The following is a 13,397-nucleotide window of genomic DNA, read 5'->3' as shown; positions in this document are numbered from 1 at the left end:
TGTGTTTTACTGAGAGAATATACCATCTCAGAATAATCATCTTTCACAAAATCCAGTAAGATAATTAAGTGATGACATATGCATTTGAGTGCATTGTTTGTTCAACATATTCTTTACTAATGTGGATCACTGCTAAGTGATTTGAGCCTGTCTCTTCCAATACTGTACATGTCTACAAGCTTAGAGTATAGAGGGGTTAGATTGGGCAGCATAACCAGATAAGTTAGAACAACTTTAATGCTCTAACTCCTACTTACATGTGAAAGTATAATTGTATCTGTACAGACAGAGAGACTGTGTTGTCATAGTTATGTAGAGATGTTCATAATCATGTTCTTACCCCTGTTCCATAGACCCACAGTATCCTCCTCCTTCTGTCCTCCAGAGGTGACCTGACAGATGTACACTCCTTTATCTGACTCATGCTTGTAGTCTCTCAGCCTCAGAGACACGTTGCCTCTCTCCAGCTCCTGGGTGACCAGACTCACTCTGCCCTCATAGCCCCTCCCCTCTATCACCTGGCCATTCTTATACAGGTAAATACACTCTGTCTCCTTAAACCACCTGATCGTCATGGCAGCAGCACTGGTCTCAGGAGAGAGGTGACATGAGAGGGTAACATCCTTTCCCTCATCAGCCTCCACAACCCTCTCTGGTACTCTGAGTTTAAACTCATCTGTTGGAGAGAAGAGAAACAGTACTGACATCTCTGCAGGTGCAGGACAAGTATCCAGTCTGCATCTATGAAGTAACAATCACACACAGACTCTATATGCTTTATACACACTCAACCTAGAGAGACATGGAGGAAGAATCTAAAGTCACATCACTAGCAAACATGAAGGACAGCATGGATGATAATGTAACCAGTATGGAGAGGTTATATACAACACAGCAGCATGGATGATAATGTAACCAGTATGGAGAGGTTATATACAACACAACAGCATGGATGGTTGTAGAGAGGGTTACACACAACACAGCAGAAAGGTAGCATACAAACAAACATAATGTTTGTATACTGCATGTTCATTTATTATTCAATATGTTCATTTAATGACTAGAGGGATGTAAGATTGTGAACATGTTTGTACATGTTTGTACATTTAGACTTAATGTTTCAATGCAAACAATGACTACTTGTGTCCACTTACTGTGTTGTCCAGCCTCTGCCATGTGTCCTTCCTGTATAGAGACAGTTACACAACTTGATCATGCTAAAACATTACAAAACATGACAGTTTCACTATTGTTCAATTTGACATGGCAAACCACAAGGACTTTATTCTTCTGACCTTTGAGTCACACAGAAACATGTTTTTGCTGCTGTTTCCTCAATACAGACATGAACACATCAAGATAATTTCTTACCTTTTATGAACTGGAATTCCAATACTTTATCAGACAGATGTTTCATATAAATCTCTAGCTACATGTAATTCATACCTTTCCATGGTTGTACATATGATCTAAACGTATTTTCTTTATTCGTCAGCTGTACTGTAGAAACACTTTCACTTTCACTTGGGTGGGGAAGAGTTGTGTATAACCCCTCCTCCATCCCTAGAGGTCAGATAAGGAACTGCAGATGAAACACCTAAGTTACTCTTCACACATGCAGACATTTCCCTTCTTCTGAGGCTGGCTGGAGGCAGCAGTCAGAAAGTCAGCCCCCTGCAAGAGAGGTTGAGGCCAGCAGAAGGCAGCACAGTTCCACTGAGGAAGTTCTAGAAGGAGCAGAAGTTCTCATGAGACCAGTGACTCTGGGAGGCAAACTCAGGATGAACAGAGTCACTGCTGTCAGTTACTGTATCATGGTGTTTATTGAAGAAAGTGTTTTATACGTCTCTTCGTTAATAGAGGAACTAAGTTCAGTTGAGTTCTGGATTTTTAGAAGTATTATCAATCTGCAGATTGGGAGACAGAACCAGACCTCTGACAGTAAATGACAACACAACACCAGGTTTAGGACTCAATCATGTCTCTCTCCGCTCTGAAGGCCGGAGGACCATCTTTTATAGGGCACAAGAAAGTCAACATAGATAGTGACAGTCAGGCAGTAAAGGTGTTACAACAGTCACAGAGAAAGAGATTCCCAGCTCCCAGCTCATGACCACTCTCAGGACAGATAGAGATCATAGGTGGAGCTCTCCCCGTCGGCATCACAACAGACGTTTACCCAGAACTTTCTCCTGACCCTGAACATCTATTTAACCTGACAAATAGACCCAATCTACTCTTATCGATCACAAACTCACATGAAAACATATTTACTACTATCCAATGACTAGTTCTATTGATTAATGAACCAACTATTGATTGGTGAATAACATAAGTACACAGGAAATCCAATGTTCCTCCACAGTATCAAGTTCAGAGAGGTGATTGGTCAACAGCAGAGCTGTGAGTAGAAGCAGAAAGACACCATCAACATTTGGCTCAGTTTTGCCACACATGACAGAACATAAAACAATCAGAAAAGATGTATTCATCCCCAGAGAAGGCAAACACATTCAGCAGACAAACAGCAGGTAGGTCTGCTGCAAGATAGCGTCTTAAGTAGAAGGAAGTATCACAAGTCAGGAAGTTGAGGGCTTTTTAAGTTTCAGCTACTGGTCTACTTTGTAAATGTACCGTGTGACACCTTCTACTGTTCGTAATGGAGGCTGTGATCAAATAATGAACTCTGACAGCGTCCACTACGGTAAGTATAACAGCACCTCTTCTGGTGGTATGCCAACTCCTCTGCTCCATAACGCCTCTCCTCCCCTCTCTTCTATTCTTCCAATCTCCTTCCTCCACACACACAAACACACACACACACACACAAACACACACAGACAGACCTTCTCCAAGCCAGACGAGTGCTTGGTCCCTGACCGAGGACCCATACAGACACGTATGAAATGTTGTGGAGACATGTCCCTTTTGTTCTGTAACAACCTTCCCCTCCTGCCTGTCCTGTAGCCCTCTCCTCCTGCCCCCCCCCCCCCTGCTCTTGAACCTGTGTCTCTTTGTCAAACATCTACATAGAGAAATGGACAGAGTGGTACTATTGGTTCATGAAGTCAAGCAGGTGATGTTGTGGAGATAGTTTGATCTACATAGACACAGGCCTTCCCAAATCAATCACCACGGCTTGAAAACATGGCCGAGGATCAACAGGGTTAAAGTGGTGCATAACAGAATCCCATATGAAAACAGGAGAGGAGGGGAGAGGACTAGAAGGGAGGTAAAGGAAAGGAGAGTTGGAGAGGAGGCATTCTCACAGTATTGAGTGAGCTGCTGCTGCAGAGATAAACCGTCACAGATGCAGTCCCCAAACACACCACCAGGGGGAACACTCTTCACTGCTGCTCACAGGAACGTAGACCAGCACTGTCCAGAGAGAGATGGGGGAGATTAGATAGAGGGAGGGAGGGATGGCAAGAGAGGAACCTCACCCAACATCCCCCTGGCCTCCCCCCAACCTCACCCAACCTCCTCTTAACCTCACCCAGCCTCCCCAACCCCCTCCCACCCCTCAACCTCATTTAGCCTCCCACCTCCCTCTCCTCTCCCCCTGCCTCCTCCTGCCTCCACCTGCCTCCAGGGTAGAATGGGGAGACAGCAGCTGTCTGGTGATGGAAGATGTGGATGAAATATCGAAACACAGACAGTTCTGTTTGCTCATCTATACTACCCCTTCCTTCCTCCCTCTCTTTGTGTCTCTTCTCCCATCCTTTTCTTTCTGCCTTGCCCTCTCTCTTTCGCCATACTTCTATGAGTATAGCAGATGAGTGTTCACTGGGAGCAGTAGCAGTGTGGACAATACATGAAGGAGACCCCAGACTCATACACATTGTGGCAGGGAGAACACAAAGGATGTTTTACAGGTGGTTGGTAAGCCCCCAAAGGACGTTTGTTTAAGGTTTTGCAGGGAAAAGAGGCAGATGCGCGTAGTCGGTGACCAAAGTGAAGTGGAGGCCCAGTAATTAGTACCTGAGGTCCTGGACCGCCCACTTGACCTCCAGGGCTTCCCTCTCTACCACGGCATAGCGACTCTCAGCAGGGGTCAGCTTCTTTCTGATGAAGACCACTGGAGGCATTAGTCAGAAAGTCAGCCCCCTGCAGGAGAGGTTGAGGCCAGCAGAGAGCAGCACAGTTCTACTGAGGAAGTTCTAGAAGGAGCATAAGTTCTCATGAGACCAGTGACTCTGAGGCAAACTCAGGAGGAACAGAAATACTGCTGTCAGTTACTGTATCATGGCAAACTCAGGATTGGTCAAAGGAAGTTTCAGACAATTATATATTTTACGTGTCAGGTTGTGTGTGCGTGTATGTTTACATATGTGTATCTATGTGAGTGGGTGTGCATGTATGTTTGTGTACATGTGTGTGTGTGTTGTGGCAACTTGTGGGTCTGCAGTGTTTGTGGGCAAGAAACAGGACAGGGTGTCGTTCTTTAGAACCTCACAGCATTTATAAAACTTAACACTATTACAACGTAGTGCATAGGCAGTCTGGAAGAGTTCACCTGAAACTCTCCTTCAGAGTCCCTCTGTCTCTTCACTACTTTAAGGGCAGAGTTCATTAAGAAGTGTTAACATCAGAAGTAGTTATATATTAACTATGTTCTTCTTCTGAGGCAGGCTGGAGGCAGCAGTCAGAAAGTCAGCCCCCTGCAGGACAGGTTGAGGCCAGCAGAGAGCAGCACAGTTCTCCTGAGGAAGTTCTAGAAGGAGCGGAAGTTCTCATGAGACCAGTGACTCTGGGAGGCAAACCTGTCTGAGCACTCCACCCAGCTGCTAGTCCAAGCACTTGTCCTCTCCAAGTTGGACTACTGCAACTCGCTGCTCGCCGGTCTCCCAGCATGCGCAACCCGCCCTCTCCAGAGGATTCAGAACGCAGCGGCCGGCCTGGTCTACAATCTACCCAGGCAGTACCAGTTCCTGTATGCCACCCTGTCCCAGTACAGCACATAGCTGGAGATGCAGCCCGCCAGACCACAGGAGGACCAAGGGAACCCGGAGAGCCAGGAGAACAAGGAGAGCCAGGGGAACAAGGAGAGCCAGGGGAACAAGGAGAGCCAGGGGAACAAGGAGAGCCAGGAGAACACGAAGAAGAGAGAGAGTAGAGGCAAGGAAGACCGGGAGAACCTGGTCATCAGGTCCAGTGCTGACATCACAGCTTCAGAAACAGTATGACATCATCACACCATGCAGACATCTGGAGCACTGCTCAGCGTGCGGCACAGTGATCAGCTATTCTACTGCCCAAGTCCCAGTTCTCATAAGGTTATCGGTTATCAATGTTCTTTTCTGAAGCATACATGAGGACATTGAGACAAATATATATTTATCCTCATGGATATGCTAATTAAATTGTAATTTGTAACATTATTCAAAACATTTCTTCACCTTTGTGATTACATTCATGATTCCTGGTGACAGATATTGATTGATGGTGTGTAAATACGCCACCGTTTCTTCCCTCCTCTCTCCTTCTTCCACTCCCTCTGCCCTCCCCTCATCCCTACTTCTGCTCCTCCCTCCACCTCCCCTCCTCCTCTGCCCCTCCTCCCCTCTTCCTCACCTTCCTATTTGAGAACAGAATAAGACAAGCACCCTTGCATTCAAACACAGTAAAAGTCATCCTGAAATACCTAACATTCTCAACACAGTCAACTGTGTATCTAAAAGTTGAAGAAATGCTTGTGTTGTATCTGTCTTAAACTGAAGTAAAGTGTGCTGTGCCACAATAAGTATCCTCTGTGTGGCTGCAGTCCTGATATGGAGATATCACAAACCTAAACACAAACAACTTAGCGATTACAAAGGAGGTATAAACAAATTGCCAATGTGTTTTATTTTTTTATTAATGAAAAAAAAGATCAGTGATCAGAAAACAAGAACAGAGTGGGAAGTGACAGGTCCTCGCTGCAGTCAAGTCAGCAAGCAGGCGGCTCCCTCTACTGGTGAGTCATGCAGCTACAGCAGAACACCTTGGAGAGAGCTGCAGAAATCCTGCAGAAGAAGCCTTTAATAGACTTCTTCTTCTTCTTCTTCAGTTTCTGTTCCTCTTCTCCTGGGATGCTGGAAGACTCTGCAAGATCTGGGCCTGGACATGGAAAACCATCACACAACAGGACATAACATCACACACAACTTCAGGACTGTCCATTTACTTGCAACGAGTGTGTGTGTGTGTGTGTGTGTGTGTGTGTGTGTGTGTGTGTGTGTGTGTGTGTGCGTGTGTGTGTGTGTGAAATGATGGGAACGCCAACTAAAGCCTAGCCTAAATGAACTAATATCCTTTCATAATCTCACTTTCACCGTTGAGAGGAGTAACTGAGTTGGTCTTTTGGTTTTTCTTTTTTCTATTGGCAGCTGTATTCTGTGTAACCTTGGTAACAGCCTTGGTCTTCTTTCTCATCTGGGATGGAAGTGAGAGTAAAGACAAACATAATTCCTTTAAATTCTTAAATGTTTTACATTGTGTTGACAGGACATAACTACATTAACTGTAACTGTCAGAGGTTCAAATCCCTCGTGTTTGGATTTAAATAAATACGTCTGCGAAATAATTACATCTACTGTTTACTACTCATACATAATGTATTCTATACATGCTTACTTGTAACCCATCTTATCCTTGACTCAGTTAAGGACAGTTCTACCCAGTGCCAGTGTGTGTGGAGTTGTTTTCAGCTTACCAATGTGAACCATCTTTGGAGGCTGGAGAGTTTGGACTTTCCAAGACGGCCCAGATTGAAATGGAAGATGGAGGAGCTGTTGAAGGTTTGGGAGGGCACAGAGGGGGATAACATCCAGTTGGAGGATGAGGAGGAGGAGTGGCAGGACTGGGAGGTGGGGGTCTCCTCAGAAGACCTGTCGATCTTCTCCCAGGCCTTCAACAAGCCTGGGTCTGCAGCTCTCTCTCTCTGCTTCCTGGAGATCCTCAGCTCCTTTGGTGATCTGGAGGAGAAGGGACACTCTCTGGCCTTTACCAAACCAGATCTGTCACATCTCTTCTTGACCCTTCCATCTGCTTTAATCTCCATATGGGTCTCACTGGCCTTTCCCAAGCCAGAAGACTCCATGTCAGATCCGTCATGTAGCCTCACATCCTCACACAGGGAGCTGGAGCTTCCACCGGCCTTTTCCAAGCCAGCAGAGTTCTTAGCATTCTCCTTCTCAAAATGGACGCTAAGATCGGACACGGCAGGAGCGCGCCAGTCCTCGGCGAGGCAGATGACCTTGGCGATGGTCTCAGCCAGGCCACAAATGGCTCCCACTTCTCCGTGGCGAGCGGAGCGGAGCTGGGCTCTGCTGCTGTTAGCGCTGAGCGACAGCTTAGTGTAGGCCGCCTCCAACATGGCGTCCAGGGCGTCTGTGCCGCTGTAGAAAGGGCTCTGGGGCAGGTGCTCCAGGACGAGGCTGATCCTGTGTTGGGTCTGGAGAATCCAGCCCACTTCCTGAAGGAGAGTTGCCTCTAGCTTTGAGAAGGTGGGGGCGCTGGAGGTTGAGGGGGACTCCTGGAGGGCCAGGCGTACCATCAGACCGTGCAGCAGGTCCCGCAGGGTCTGGTGGTGCAGGGCACTGGGCCCGGAGGGCTTCCAGACCTTCTCCTGGATGCGAATCTCCAAGGTCTGCAGGGAGGGGGTCTCAGAGGGTCTCGGGGGCAACCAGGGAAGCACCTGGACCACCTCAGGGAGACCAGAAGCTCCATCATCTTTCCCATCTCCCTTTGTATTTATTTGCCTGGCAATGTTGATGCCTTTGGTTCGACTATCTGACATTTCTTCCTCCTCATGGAAACCATAAACGTAGTCAACATTGTCGTTGTCGGGGACAATGATATCAGCCTTCTCAGACTGGCCTACTTGTAGGTTAGTGAAACCTGAACTCAACTCTGGGTCGAGACTTCCTGTTGTGGCTTCAGAGGAGGAGCTGCAAAGGTTAGCTATCCTGGCCATGACCTCAGCATCAAGGCCTGGCACAAAAAAAACACTCACACTTTTAAGTATCCTTGTATTATTATAGCTAATACCTATACTTTTCTTAAAACAGTATTAATATTATAGTTCTTAACTATACCTACACTGTCATTCAGCAGTACTGTAGCACTTACAACTCTGCATAATATTAACATACTCATAGACTCCAGAGGTCTTTTTTTACCAAAGGGTTAAGGAAACTTTCACAAGGACTTTTTGTAACATGTAAAACACATCCATTTAATAACCGCAATATGGCGACATGGTGAGACATTCTATTTCTAAAGAGCTTTCCATTAAATGCATTCTATCATTAACTGTGTGCACAGTGTTACTAGTTAGGCTACCTGAACACCTGAAAATCCCCTTTGGGGTCAATATAGTGAATTGAGTAAAAGATTTCTCTACCTTTGTTGACAATGGCCATTACTTTTTCTGGGTCATTGCAGGAACACTGAAGGACATCTCCCACTCTGAGGGTCAACACCTCAGAAATGGCCTCTAGCGCCATCCTCTGGTCCTGGCTGACAGAGGAAGATGGCCGGTTCCTACCCACAGTCCCTTGGCTGGGGCCTGGCATCACGCAGTAGGACCCTTCCAGAGACGTGCAGTGGCTGCTGTCGCTGCTGTCGCTACTGTCGCTGCTGTCGCTGCTGTCCCAAGATACATCCCTATTGGTCAAGCCAAGGAAGTTCTCCGTCAGTTTCTTGAAAGCCAAGTGGATGAAACTGTACAGCATTGGAGTGAAGAGCTCCCAGTCCAAGTGCTGCTTGGCCTCCGGGTTCTGGACGTTGGGCTTGGAGCGGCAGCGGCGTGTCGAGGGGAGTCGTCCCACCTGCGTGTCCAGGAGCAACTCATAGAGGCGGTCGATCAGCTCCATGGAGAAGCTCTGGATCCTCACCTGCAACATCCTGGTACACATGTTGTGGGAGGCCAGCAGGCGGCCCAGGTTGTACTCAGCCTGGTCCAACAACCCGACGGAGGAGCCTCCTTTGTCATTTTCGCAGTCTTCATGATTGGAGACTGATCTGGAGGCCGAGTAGGCCATCCGCACGGCGGTGTCCAGCATTTTGTGAGCAGTTATGTTGAGGTTGTGGCTGTTTGCCTTGCTCCTGGGGCTGGGGCTCCTGGGGCTAGGGCTCTTGGGGCTAGGGCTACTGGAGGCTGACCTGGCCTCCTCCTTCTGCTGCTCTTCCTCCTTCTCCTCGTCGCTAGCCGAGCTGCACTCCTCCTCTGATCTCCTCTCCTCCTGATCGGTGCAGAGAAGGAAGCTTTCCTGACAGGAGAGTGTGCAGGCCTCCTTCTCCTCCTTTCCCTTGACCCAGTTCCCCAGCAGCTCTCCCTGGCTGCGGCTCCTCCTGCTGCTCCCCCCGCTGCTGACCCCCTGGTTCCTCCTCAGCAGGGCCTCCACCTCCTCCGTAACCATGCTGAGCAGGGACTCGCTCACACACTCCACTAACAGGGTGAAGTCATTACCGCGAGGCCGCAGGAAGTCCACCTCTCCTTCTCTAATCATCTCCGCAGCTGCGCTGAAGTTCTCCAGGACGATGTGGATGATGTTGCAGGCACTGGAGATGTTCTGGGGCAGGGAGGCCGTGTCGGCGTCTTGGGGCTGGTTCAGGGAAGAGCGTCTTTCTCTGGCCACCATCCCCTGGAGGATGCCCCCCACCAGCCTCACCAGCTCCAGCTTCTCCTCTGTGGTGAAAACGCCCTGTCTCTGGAAGAGGGCGTGGTGGGCCAGGATGTCAGAGAGGCTCTCCATCTGGGTGGAGGGGTTGTGAGGCTCGCTATCGCATCTGACCCGTCCAATGCTGCTGACCGAGCTGCGGCCTGAGCTGGTTGATACCGCTGTCACACAGCTGGGCCTGGGCGATGCCATAGCCTTTTCCATCTCCTCTGCCTCCGCCACACTGCCAATGAGGAACGACGCCATCTTCTCAGCCTCCTTTTTCTCCCTGTGGAAGACGGCCTCTGACGTGTTGGTGTTGGCAGACAACAGGGGCCGCGGGGGCATCTGCTCGTTGACGGCGTCAGTGTGGATGTCGGCAAGGACCTGGACCTTCTCCTTGGCGTCCTGCCAGGTGTTCAGGATCAGGTCCTCAGAGATACTTGTCGAATAGAATTCAGACAAGGAGCTGCCGGGGTGGTGAAGCACCAACTCGTCCATCACCTTGTCCATGGTCGAGTCACACAGCTCCTCTACAATGGCAGACAGCCTCGCCTCTTCACTGTCCTCGTCTCTCACCATCACTCCCTTCAACATGGCGATGACCTGTGCCACAGTGAGGGATGCCGTGGCAAGGATATCCTCCTCTGTGGACCTACTGGGGTGAAGGGGTGTCGGAGGCCTCTCGCTCGATAGCCTGTCCTGTGGCCTGGATCCCAGCCCGCTTTCCAGCAGGGGATGGGACTTCTCTGAGATGATCCCCTCGGGGACATCAGGCTGGGCTGTGTCCTGAGAAGAGGACCGGTCCTTAGACTGAGGAGACAAAAAAGATCTGTCGCTTGTGGAGATACTGCTGCTGTGGGAGGTAGCGGCAGACAGAGGGTCTTGGCGGAGGTGAAGGACCTGGTAAAGGGCCATGGCAGGTAGAACCCCATCATTGGCCACCTGGAGGACCCACTCCATCATCTCCTCTGAGCGTTTCTGCAGGTCAGCGATGCTCTTGTTCTGAGAGAGAGAGAGAGAGAGAGAGAGAGAGAGAGAGTTCAATCGCAGTACAGATACACATAGTTATTGTCAAGCTGAGTAAAACATATTCTGAGTTAGAAAATAAAAATTGTATTGACCTTTCTCAACAGGACCTTTTTGACGAGTCTCCACTGACTGTAACAAGAACAAGAACGGATGTGTTACGGACTCTCTACAGTACAATGACAACTAACGACACATCCGTAACATTGTGTTCAACAGGGCAGTGGCCTAAAGGGGACGTTAACAGGGACACTCACGGGTGGGACATCATGGCCTCTGACACTGGAATTTCGTCCCGCATCATTGGTTCCTCTGGGCAGGATGGGATTTTGATTGGTGGAATAACACCTACATGTTGAGCATTGTCACAGTGTGATTGGTGGAAACCTCTCTCTTGATAGAAAGTGATAATTCAATCATGAATGTGGTACTTTTGATACATTAATAAACCAATCAATACTCACGGTAGCTGGTCTGGGACATGGGAGGCATCTTCACACATGTACCACTGACCTGAAGGGAAGACAAACGCTTCAACAAGGCCTTGAATTGAACAGAAATAATTTAAACTTTTAATATGACTTGGAAATATGAAATATGACTAGATCTACACTATCTATCAAGTTAAGTCACATTGTTAAACACAACAGTTAAACTCACATAAATGAAATTAGATTCTAAAGACTCTAAAGAACCAAACATTTTCGTGTGTTTTGTTTTAGCTACCAGGTAGATAACCCACTTACCTTCTGTTTAGGCCTCCGTTCTTTTCTTTCCTGTTTTGGGATCTCATCCATGTTTTACACTCAGTAAGGATGACAAACTCTTTCAAACGACCGCTTGCCTCGTGATGAAAATGTATTTCATCACTGACAGATTTGATTTTGCAATTGGTTTTTATATCATTTGGTAAAGTGCGTCACAATCCCTGTATGACATATGACGTCATAATGTCTAAATAGCGCGGAGTCTTTTCCAATGGCCCGAGGTTTTAGACAAAAAAGGTATGATTGGGATGTTTTTAAATAACTGGGTTTTTCGCACATTTTTGACAGTGTGAATTGTACAGCGATTCTACGTCCTGTATCCAGCGCTTTCCAAATACCAAACCACACAGTGAGAAATCAGCTTTGCTGTAAAAAAAATAAATAAAGACTGAATCTTTATTGACACACGCACGCCTACATGTATGCACACGTCACACATGTTAATCTCATCATCGTATTGGTTACCACTTGAAAAGAGAGAACATATCTCAGAAATCAGATGATTTCGTTTTATTATTTATACATCTATAAGCATGAAATAAGTTACCTGTTTCAATATGAATACAGTAAATACACGAATACATAAAAAGACAGGTTTGATAGGTGTAACCACTGTGGTAAAGACAGCATCAATTAGACCACCAGAACTTCGGCACGGACACACTGGTGACAACTGGTAGGCACAGAATCACAACTCGGAACCGAAATTATACAGTCAACTTTAACCAACCTGTTTCATCAGCCGTTTATTTCAGAATGATGAACATGAGCGCTTGCAGACACATGGGGGAGGGTCTTAGGCCCAATCCCAATACTCCCGTTTACTCCTCCCCCTTACCCCTAGCCCAGTAGCAATCTATTTAAGACTGCAAGGGAAGTTCATCTTCCCCTAACATAAAAAAAAAAATAATGGTCAAATATTTACGATTGTGTTAACACTTTTTATGCGTTAGAACACGTTCACATCGAAGACGAGTTCGTTCAGAATCAGCTACATATATTAGCAGGTCGACGCAGGTTGACTCGAGGTCATACATTCCCAAAGTCACTATGAATGTATGAGAAGGAAATCAGTCAGTCGCCCTGCTAATTTATGTAGCTGATTCTGAACTAACTCGTCTAATGATAAGACTCTGACTTTCGTTCTTTACACTCTGATATCAATTACAAATCACCTAACTCTGCTCTGAGCACAGTCCCACGATGCGTCAAATCTCCATCCCAAGTTCTTCAAGTTCATCCCAATCACTTGATTTGATCTAATGGCACCTTTTGAAAAGAAAATATTGTGTTGGATACATTTGAAATCTGGCTTCTACGAGAAGTTTATATCGCCCAGCTCTGAATTTGCTGGTAAGGCTGGAAAGGTTGAACTCACTATACTTTTTGGAACAAGTGACAAACTGGGAAATAGACCTATCTAAGAAAATCTGACCGTTGATCATTAAAGCGGCCAAAAAAACATCTAAATCACTACAACTAATAACTTTGTGATCCAATCTGGCTGCAGGAAAGAGGTGGTTATTGGAAATAAGGCTACACATAGAAAAGTCCAGAAGTTTGAAGCGTTGTCTAAATTGTTCCCATATTTTGAGAGCATGTACTGCAAGGTTTGAAGTATGCTGTGATGGTGAGAAAGGTAACTTTGATGAAATCAGAGCGGAGAGATGTTGATATGCAGGAGTTTACTTCAACTTGGCACCAGTCCCCTGCATATCAATAATTCTAATTGTTGATATCAATAATTTGAATTGTTGACGTCTAGAATTGCATTTTGGATATATATAATATGTGACTATCATGTGGGCCGGAGTATGGGTCCGTTAATTCTGTTTGCACAGACCGCACAGAGAGGCCGGTGCGTGTCCACTCCACTACAGCGGAGCGGACAGGCGGCGCGTCGGCGTCGGCTTCCAATTCATTTTCAATGAAACCGGGCGACGCCCGTTCGACTATA

The 13,397-nt window shown here is 47.1% G+C and overlaps 1 protein-coding gene and 1 long non-coding RNA gene across 2 annotated transcripts; both read right to left on the bottom strand.

Moving 5' to 3' along the window:
* Positions 1 to 346: 346 nt before the first annotated feature.
* Positions 347 to 1,510, bottom strand: LOC146245995 (uncharacterized). Its single transcript, XR_014734633.1, has 3 exons — positions 1,372 to 1,510; positions 1,155 to 1,185; positions 347 to 676 (listed from the first exon to the last, which is right to left on the bottom strand). It is a non-coding gene; the product is annotated as an uncharacterized LOC146245995 (long non-coding RNA).
* A 4,330-nt stretch (positions 1,511 to 5,840) lies between these two features.
* On the bottom strand, positions 5,841 to 11,535 carry LOC146245994 (uncharacterized). Its single transcript, XM_084683424.1, has 8 exons — positions 11,420 to 11,535; positions 11,138 to 11,216; positions 10,931 to 11,021; positions 10,769 to 10,805; positions 8,387 to 10,649; positions 6,695 to 7,974; positions 6,309 to 6,414; positions 5,841 to 6,099 (listed from the first exon to the last, which is right to left on the bottom strand). The coding sequence occupies exons 1-8, from the start codon at positions 11,468 to 11,470 to the stop codon at positions 5,951 to 5,953; spliced, it is 4,056 nt and encodes a 1,351-aa protein (XP_084539550.1). The 5' UTR covers positions 11,471 to 11,535; the 3' UTR covers positions 5,841 to 5,950.
* Between the last annotated feature and the right edge of the window lie 1,862 nt (positions 11,536 to 13,397).

This window comes from Hypomesus nipponensis, chromosome 20 (assembly GCF_054491055.1).
Source record: "Hypomesus nipponensis isolate SF chromosome 20, ASM5449105v1, whole genome shotgun sequence".
NCBI classification, from domain to species: Eukaryota; Metazoa; Chordata; class Actinopteri; order Osmeriformes; family Osmeridae; genus Hypomesus; species Hypomesus nipponensis.
This window is presented reverse-complemented; position numbering and strand designations above follow the sequence as displayed.

What these genes read in the sequence shown, in the direction of transcription:
- LOC146245994 (XM_084683424.1), bottom strand. Translation starts at nt 11,470, where the DNA reads ATGGATGAGATCCCAAAACAGGAAAGAAAAGAACGGAGGCCTAAACAG. An exon ending in AAAAGGTCCTGTTGAGAAAG is followed by an intron (nt 10,650 to 10,768) that starts GTCAATACAATT and finishes TCTCTCTCTCAG; the next exon opens with AACAAGAGCATCGCTGACCT. An exon ending in AATGGCCATTGTCAACAAAG is followed by an intron (nt 7,975 to 8,386) that starts GTAGAGAAATCT and finishes TTTTTGTGCCAG; the next exon opens with GCCTTGATGCTGAGGTCATG.